At 33.5% G+C, this 10,155-nt stretch overlaps 1 protein-coding gene across 2 annotated transcripts in view; it reads left to right on the top strand.

The window, feature by feature from the left end:
• Positions 1-8,762, top strand: part of LOC108562522 (T-box transcription factor TBX20-like) — a 47,172-nt gene extending 38,410 nt beyond the window's left edge. Inside the window, exons 5-6 of one of the 2 annotated variants that reach the window (XM_017920891.1) lie at positions 7,351-7,427; positions 7,492-8,762. In XM_017920891.1, coding sequence (XP_017776380.1) covers positions 7,351-7,427; positions 7,492-7,963 — 549 coding nt within the window. In that variant the 3' untranslated portion in view covers positions 7,964-8,762. The remainder of the gene's footprint in view (positions 1-7,350; positions 7,428-7,491) is intronic. The other variant, XM_017920892.1, reaches the window with a different exon arrangement.
• The last annotated feature ends 1,393 nt before the right edge of the window (positions 8,763-10,155 follow it).

Genomic DNA, 10,155 nt, shown 5'->3' on the forward strand with positions numbered 1-10,155 from the left:
CTGACTATCATACTCTGTCAAACTAAAATCAATCAATATTTATTGAACATAAAAAATATGAAAGTTTATATTGAAAACATTTGGTAGTTACTGCTAACTGAGTATTTTTTATGAACTTTTTTAATAGCAATTACGTTCTATTTAATAAAACAATATATGAATAACAGAAAATATAAGAAAGATAGTTTTGAATAATAATCAACTTGAAGTTTTTAAATTAATCATTATAAATAACTTGATAAAGAAAATGTCGTAAAGTAATAAATTATAACTAATCGACGTCATTTCTAATAGTTTAAAAAATAGTTGTACAAAGTTTATGCACATCGAATTTAATCGAATATTTTGAATATGGCGTAACTACCATACAATTTCAATGAAATGGAAATAATCAAACACGAGAAATAAAAAAAGAATTGCATTTCAAAGCGATCGATTTGGTCAGTTCATGTATTATTTATGAATACCATTTTTGATATGAAACGGTCTTAGCTTCTCAACGAATCGAGAATAGTATATCAGATTACATCGAATAATTCGTTTCCTTTTGCAAAATGGGGTTTATCAAGATTTCCCTCGAAGAAAATTATAATCTATGCGAATAACGCGATACTTAATACATTGTAGTTTTTAACGTCTATGTCCTATATAGTCTGCATATATTTAGACACGTTATCACGACACGACTTGACTTGACTACACCGACCAGCAAGGACAAAGCCAAGTCAGATACAACAGGCCCATTTAATTGCCGATCGACGCGCTTCATAAACATTGTTTATACACCATCTCTCATCGGACCCAGTCGGATTCAATTAACTTCTAGTTTTATTAATACAAATCGAATACGGTTTTATTTCCATCTGAACACATAAATTGCGTCATGCAATGTAATTAATAATTATCCTTTTTTCATAACGTCGATTTCTTGGAAACGATAATTAATTGCATATACAAAAAAAAAACAACAAGCAGAGTAATAACAGTTAAATTATCCCAGTATCAATTGAATACGGATAGATAGAACGCAGTTGGCATTTGGTTGTTGCTAGATGGGATCCCATTTCACTTTGGCGTTGATTAAATCGCTTCCGAAAGATAAATGTTTTAATTATTTCTCGCGATTCGTACGAATAAATCTGTTTTTATCTGTAGTCCGACTCTGTCGACAGCTTTAATCATTTCATTGATTTTATTTTTGTTCGTGTTTTGTTGCTACAATTTATTTACATACAAACGCAAACGATTAATTATGTGCACTGAATGCATACTTTATGAATGTTCATCGTTTGTTTCTCAGGTTACTTCAAAAAAAAGTTTGGTCTGTGGAGCTAAATGTGGAAGGACTTAAAGACTATTAAGTTATTATTATTATTTCAATTAAATCACATCTGGTACCCACTATTGTCTATTTGTTGAGTATTTATATGAAACACAATTGAATCGTAGATACATTACTAAGAAATATGTTTTTAATTTAATTGGAGAGTGAACAAAAATTATGAATAATGGAATACAGAACTAATCTTTAAATTCGATTAGTTCGGTATTAAAAAAAAGATCATTTATGAATAAAAAAATAATAGTTTGACATCTTTAATCCGTACTATAGTTAAACCATACTGATAGAAACCACATTATGCGAAGTATTTACTGTAACAATTCCAATAATATTCAAAACTGTTCATGCGATACTTACCAAGTACATGTTCTAGTTTAGCTTTTTACCAAGCTGCAAGTATTAATGCAATAATTATTTTGAAATATATATAAAAAAAGCAAATATGGTTTAATTGCATCCGTGTAAATATGAGTAATATTTATTATGTTACATGCATTATCAGTGTTAATTGTTTTATTCATAGATCATTTTGTTTATTTTATATAAAAAATATGTTTTCTAGTAAGATTTATACTATAATAATAACGTTTATTGCAAAAGTCATACAAAAGTAATTTAATATATAATGATTTATCATTATGTATTTATTTTTATTAAAAACCATTAGAAATAGTTTATGAACATAGTTTTTTTTCACCTGGGTGTAAGAGGATGTTTGAGAATTACGAAATTACCTAACGCTTTGTTAAATTGATATTGGTGTTGGTTTTATATTGATTTATAGTTGTGTTTATGCAACCAGGGTTTTAAAGTGTAATTGACATTTGTTTGACAAGCAATTAAACAGCGTGTAATCCAACGCAAGAGAAGCAATGATTACATTTTTTGTAAAAGCTTTGATGAATTACAAATCTGGTGGGTATGCGGATGTGTGAAGGGTAAACTGCGTGCAAAATGAGTTCTCGTTCAAGCTAGTTTGGCGCCGATTAAAATGCCATTAAAAGCGAACTATTTAATAACGTTTTAAAAAGTTTCCCTCGATGGCTCGAAACTTCGCCGCAGCACGCAACGGCAGTAAAAGATCAACAGGAATTACAAAGCCAAAGAAGTGGTAAAAAGTGTTATTTTCGGTGTGGCGTTTGGCCGTGGCTATAAATAAGCGAGGAGAGGAGCTAGCAGCAGCAGAGAATGCCGTGAAGATGATAATGATGTGAGAAGGAGCGAAAGTGTTTCTATTTATTATGCTGCTGGTGCGGCGTGGGCATTTCTTGTTGTTCCTGCATCCTCGTCTTTGGTATGGTCCAGCTAGTAGAGAGTTCGGGGGGTCTTCTAAATTAGATTCTGCGGAATATTGTGAACGGAATGGCGAGCCTCGCCCTCGCTGCTAACGGCAAGGCGAGCGACAAGAAGAAATAGCAGATGAATAAGGATAAGAAGAAGTGGTAGAAGGAGTAGCATTCCTTCTGGCAAAGTAAACATAAATAATAGTTTTTAAATGAGACAGGACGTTTCACACACGGAGCGCGTGTGTGGCGCGACACATGATGTGCTTGTCGAGTGACGGATTACCAGAGGGACTAAGCTACATCACACACATTTCACAACATACACGCATAATACGACACACAGCCACTTCTTGCCGAGGAAACAGCTAATGAGCTGCCGGATTCCCTTTTTCTCCCCCTAAATAAATCACTCGCTACTTAAAACCCAGCGCCGGCTCACAACTTTTAATAGTCCTTCCTCTCTCTCCTCCCGTTTTTCCACCGTAGAAATACACAGCGTTTGATGTGAAATACGAGTTTTATTTTGTGGGCTTTACCGTTGTTACATTATTCCTATGCGAAAATAATTTGCTCTTTGTATCGCCTCCTCAGAAGTGAGACTACGATTCTTCATTTCTGCGAGTCCCACCTCCGTTTTACGCGATTTCCAGTAACTAAGCTTTGGGATAAAGCCGCTCTCGAATGCAGGACTATAATAAGGATGATGTCGTTTTGATTTGGTGGCGCCGTTGTTCTTGGAGTTACAGTTACAGCAGATTGTCAGACCATAGACATGCTTCCTGGGAGGGTACGACTGCCTCTGTGTCTGTAGAGGATCTGCACGGACATGAGGATGGTGTAAATGTCGAGGCCCCACTCTCTCATCTGCAATATCTCCAGGCCCAATTCCAATAAGATCTCCATTTGATTTGGGACGAGACATTTGCGCGCGTATGATTTTGATGTATGCCAAATGTTGTGAGGCGCGACTGAAAACGCGAAACGTCAGGGATTACAACGCGAACGCTTAATTACGTCGTAAACGAATTAAACGAGACAATAAATTTCCTCCGGGACTAGGATTTATGGGCGATGTTTGGGATGAGCGAGAGGAGATGTGGAAAGAACCTGAAAGACATGTGCTCCGCTTTAATCACCTCCTCCGCCTGCGCCGCCCCCGACGTTGCGGACGTGGCAGACGGGAGACGCGCGATATTTATTATCCGTGCCCCCGGATAACGCAAAAATATTGTTGTTCGCCGAATGGGCAATCTCTCAATTAACACGCGGCCAGATGATGATGGTGCGTTTGGCCGACGGCCAAAAACCGTGTCGGCCCACCCAGGTCCAGGTGCTGATAGATAAATAAATGACGATGGCCGGGCCCGTGACAATTTTACCAATTCGCGCGCTCTCCAACAGCCGCCGCCTCCGTCACCGCCGCTACCGCCGCCATCCAATTCATGGATTAATCCAATCCGGCCAACCTAAAATCAACTCCCCCGCACCACGAACTACACAACACTCTCACAGTCCAGTTATATATTTATTCAGTTGTTGTGTGTTTGTGTGTTTTTTTTTGTAAACGCTATCAACGGAATCAACAAATCAACAGATAATCCTTTCAAAAACAACAACGAAACATGAAAAACCTAGAAAGTCGACTATTTTTTTAATATTTCTTTTTTCATCAGCTTTCGAGATCAAAGAAGTGTTAAGTCCAGAAGATTAAGTAGTTTAAAAATATTTGTATTTTTATCCTCTAAATATTCTTCTTCTTAACACCTGCTGCTTTTTTTTACCTTTAACTTGGTCACACAAGACATATTCTCAGATTTTAAATTTGATAATAATGTTATCAACATTTTACGTATCTCTGCTTGAATTACAGTATATTTCAAATGTAACAGGTAATACTTTATGGATTGAATTTTAATGTAATGGCTTCAAAAATACAATTATATGCTTTGTAAAACCAACAAAAAATGCGAACATATTTTTCGGATTTTGTATAGAGAGAACTAATTTTTGTGAGTTATTGCTGATCAAATTTCGTAAAGTTATAACAAAGTTTTCGAAACTGTAATATTAGTTTTACGAAGGAATTAAACTTCAGTGTATTTCAGTGTTTTTACTAACTATATAATAAATAATATACCATAATAGCAACAATAATAATAATAGGAACAATTTAGCCAACGATAAATACTATAAACAAAATATAAGTATCATTAATTTACGAAGTTTTTATGCATATATTATACACACTAGTTGATATTTACAAAGTACTTGTCAAGAATTGTGTAGTGTGTATTAATAAATGTAATGGAGAAAGAAATTGGTTGATTGTAAAGTAGTAATAAATAAGATTTTTAAAAATAATTTTGTGTGCTAGTGATAAGTAAATCATCAAATTGCAATTAATATTATTAAGTTTAGATAATCAATTTTTTTAAATTGTCTTTATGTTTTTTATATATTGAAGGGAGTAGAAATGATGGTTAAGTCAAATAAAAGAACAAAACAAATATCATGGACAAATAAAAGAAGAGGTTTGGTTGGTAGGGTTCTCAGCATCTGGTTACGGACGCGATTTATTTAACGCGCCGAACAATGGCGCATTGTTCGCCAAGGGTTTTCATCCCGCATAAACGCCGGATAATTAGTCATTTGTATATGCGGCACGTCAATACATGAGTGTCTGTGTGCTATAAGAACGTATACATGTATACGGATTTGTGTGTATGCGTTTGTGTGTGTTGGGGTTAGGAGGGAAGCAGCAAAAGGAAAACAAACATGGGCTGGGACACCCGGGGTGGGCCAATTATCTGCTCACGGGGAGTGACAAGCACCCGATTAGACTATGCAAGGAATGCGACTCCCCGGGCTCCCATGATACATGGATGGAACTGATAGTGTTAGTTCTACAGATGATACGTCGAGATACAGCCGACCAGCTCACATACACAACAAAACCCATATAATCTATAAAAACATTCACACACACACACTCTTACAGTTGCACGCGTGCATACGTTCGAAGACAGAAACAGAAACAGCATTTATTTTTAGCAACAAATTTTATTCATCCAGAAAGGAAGGCCTCCCCTTCTTTAATTTAGTCGAGACAAGAAGTCCTCTTATTTTATTTTTATACTCGTGACATATTTATACGCGACTGAAGAGGAAGGACCAAAAGCATAATGATTGATTTCACTATGCATATAAGAGGAAGGAGAGACAGGGGAAAGAACATATAGTTCCAATAAAGATACACATATATTCAGATTTGTTCATTTATCTGTCTTATTGAATTTAATTGGCTTCCCGTAGGGAGCAACATCCTTATTCTAAATTGAATTAATTGATTATGTTTTTCATAAATTAATTAACAATTTGGTTCTTAAATTATTTAGTTTGACTTAGAATTTAAAGTCAAAAGTTTGTTATATTTAACATAATTTGAATTCACTATAGTCCAGTTTAAAAATTTCAAAACAAACTACAAAATCAGTACACATATATTAGAAATACATCTCGTTATAGAAGTTAATAAATTTAGATAAACTAAACAGAATTTATTTAACAAACAAGAGTCAAACAAGTGAATACATCAAGATCTCTAAATAGATGCACTAGAGAAAGCTTAGAAAGAAACGGTAGCAGATGTCAAATACCACGTACATGTTTTACCTATAAATCTTCTTGACAATGACTGAAATGTACATTTATGTTTTGATTAACAATTGTATTATATATTAATGGTATGGTAACTAAAATAAATGTTCATCAAGCACTTTCCAACAATTATTGGCTGGTTGAAAAATATTATAGTAAATTATTATTAGCATGTAGTTTTGAAAATGCGATTTTATGTTGTTTTATCAATTTATATTATAAGTATTCTTCGTTTAACACTTTACTTTTACATCAATTAGAAAATGGTATCAGATCAACTCATAATATTAATCATATAACACGATATCGTAATGATTCAAAGTTTTAGAAATATTCGAGTTCTGGTTTTTGCTGGTTATAGTTTAATGAAACCAATTAACGTGTTTCAGCTATTACAAAAATATTATATTTTTAATGTCAAAAGCTGTGAATAGTATTATTTACTAAAAAATATAAGTTGAAAATTATTTAACAGTATTTATGTAATATTTCTTCAACAATCAGTGTAATTTGCACTCATCTAGATGATTTTTATAAAGTACATTAAAGTACGAACTCTATAATTTTTGCAGTTTTAAACGTAAATGTGCTACACAATATTGCATAGTTACGTAACGCTAGTGATATACGAGTTCAAGTTATACCTGTACATTTTTCAAGAAATATATTGATTAATGTTAAATAGCTATGGTCTACCTGTTCAAGGTTAGCTATTATAAAAATAAAGTTGTAGAATATTTTTAAAAACGTTTGAAGGGTATGTTTTGTTAAATCGATACGATTATGAAGTAAATATTGCCGGTACCATTTAACGTACACGTTTTATCGATGTAGGATTAGAAAAAAATGATAGATTTTTCGTTCTAATTGCGTACTGCTTCGTTTCTTTCGCCGTATTGCAGAAAGCAATTAGCAGCGCCGCAAATGAGCCGAACAATTAACGTTTTACGGCTCTCGCATTCTTATATACCGCCGCCACCATGAACAATAAATTATGATTTATTTAGCAACGGCGTGCCGTGGCCATCCCACAAAACTGAATCCCATTGTGTTTTCCCATTGCAGATTACCAAACTGAAGATCGACAGCAATCCTTTCGCGAAAGGCTTCAGGGATTCATCGCGGCTCACAGAATTCGAAAGGTAATTATACATACATCCAGAGCACACAGCGAACCAAGAACGTTGCATATTTAATTATCCATAGTTTGGTTTGCAGGGAGACGATGGAATCGATGCTGGCGGAGCAGCATTACCTGAGATCACCGCTGAGACCTTTCGCTGATATGGACACCCACAACAATAATCTATCGTTGGAGGAGAAGGCCATCCTTGCAGCTCGTTCTCAACTGTTCCTGAGGGCCGCCGCCGCCGCTGCTGGACCCTACGGTCCTCTCATGGGAAGCCTCTACGGAGCTGGGGGATCGCAGGCTTCAGCCGTTCCTCCAGGTGTCCTCTGGAATCAATGGGCATGTCTCGGTCCGTCTCTTCTGGCTGCCCAGCATCAGCATCAGCTCGCCGTAGCCGCCGCCGGCAGCAGCCAATTGCAATCCCCAATCTCGCCCCTCGCAAGACCTCTAGCCCAGCACAGATACTCCCCGTACGCGCCACCCCCTCGGTCATCACCCGACACCAGTCTACGCGAAGGACACGAATCCCCCAACAGTCCTTCTTCCTAGGACATCCACATGTGATATTATTGCATTTCGTTGAATGCGCCTCTCGGATTTAACGGAGATCAAACAAATAACCGCAGCAGCAACATTCACACGAAAATCAAGTATTCGTTATAGTCATAATTAAGTGAAGTACAATTTGCGAATCCCCTAAAACAGTGGTCCCCAACCCCCGGTCCGTGGATCAATGGTACCGGGCCGTCAAAGGAACATTAAATTATTTCCATTTTATTTCAACTCACTATAATTTAGTGACTTAAATGTTAAATCACTTTATATTCATTTTTTGGTGTAACTGTATCAACGTAAAACCCCCATCTACCCCTCAGCAGGCCACGGCAAATTTATCAAACGTTGACCGGTCCGCGGCGAAAAAAAAATGTTGGGGAGCACTGCCCTAAAACATCATAAAACCTACATATTTAACGATAACATAAAAAACAAATCCACTACTAATAATAATAATGAATCGAAGGGATTGAGATGTGCTTTATTTTTCGTACTCTATTTGTGTAATCTATATACAAAAAAAAATGTAACTAAAGACAAAAAAAAAACATTGTAAAAATATAACTGTAAATATATTTATTTCGTGACCCTCAACCGTAATCTATCAAGAATTTGTACTTAGAGTGGAAAGAAAAAAATATTATGTAACGTTTTCTTTATTATTATTATTAATTATTTATTATTGTTGTAAGCAAGTGAGAAAGGTTAAAAAATGTACCGTTGAGTGGCACCGTTAAATATAATATAATGTTTAATTTAACTGCAGGACGAATGAATGAAAAAAAAAACAGTTCCTCGCATTATTATTATTAATATTCGTTTTCTTTTAATAATATTTTTTTTTGGTTGATGCAGCTTTCAAAGTTTACTGTAATTTATAAATAGTTGTAAAAACAAATAAAGATATATATATTAAAATTTTAAAAATAATAATAACTACAATTTAGAATGTATAAATATTGTAAACATTGCGACACACAAGAAAAAAAATGAATAAAAAACAATATGAATAAAATATTCTTAAATTATACATGTTTTACTTTATTTGTTGCAAGGAAATGTCATTGGAGGTTTATCAAGAATGTGTAGAATTAAGGTAAGGTATGAGGATGTATGAGGTTGGAATTAAATGTTATTTGATATTTGTGAGACGGAATTATTTCGAATGAAAGATTTATATGATTTGGTCCGCATTGAACCATAAACGCTCTTTAGAAAATTATTTTATTTATTAATTTTGATTTTTCAACGCATAACATTATCTTTCATCATCTTTATAACATCATAAAATGATATAATATTTCACAAACAAATGGATATAATGATTTATATTTTATTTTATTTGCATATAAAAAATTAAAAAAAAAATGCAAATAATTATTGGTGTTTATTGCATATAGTTTTTTTATAATATACTATTTTAAAATTTATATGATTATTTGTTGAATTTATTGAATGGTAAGTTCATTAATTGATTTTTATTATAATTTATTTAAAAAAAGGTAAAATTTACCTCACGGATTTTTTTTAGTTATTAAAAGTTATTTAATTATAATGTTCTTTTTGGTGATTATAATTGGTAAAAGTTTAATATTATCAACACAAAATTGATAAATTTATCAAAAGAAAAGCTAAAAATCTGGAGTTTGAATATTAATATTAATTATACTGTCATCAACAAAAGATCCTATTCTCTTTGAGTTTTCTCGAATTTCTCTTAAATTTTGCGAATCTATATAATTAAACCCACGAATACATTTTGCACATAATTTGAGCATTAAAGATCATAATCAAAATTTAAATATAATTTCCTAATCTTTATTTTTATGCAAAATATTTGAGAATTTTATATAAATTTTGAGATTTAAGAATATGTGTATTATATTGGTTTATTCACACTTCTTTGAAGCACTCGAAACAATTCCAAATATAGACTTCAGAGATAATCAATGAATAGTGCACATAAAAACAGTAATTTCTATTTACATACGTCAATAAATTAATCATTAGTTTATTGCCATTGATAAGTTTTGAAATATGATTTTTTATTGCAAATGAAATAATTTCATCATTGTTTAATTATTTTAATCGCACTCAACGGCGATAAATTAATTAAATGATTGATCTGCGGCGGTGATTTGTTGGCGTTTGTTCGTTCGTCCATTGATTGATTTCTGTAAACTTTT

The sequence above is a fragment of the Nicrophorus vespilloides genome, unplaced genomic scaffold, assembly GCF_001412225.1.
Source record: "Nicrophorus vespilloides isolate i.1.1-1 unplaced genomic scaffold, Nicve_v1.0, whole genome shotgun sequence".
Classification (NCBI taxonomy): Eukaryota; Metazoa; Arthropoda; class Insecta; order Coleoptera; family Silphidae; genus Nicrophorus; species Nicrophorus vespilloides.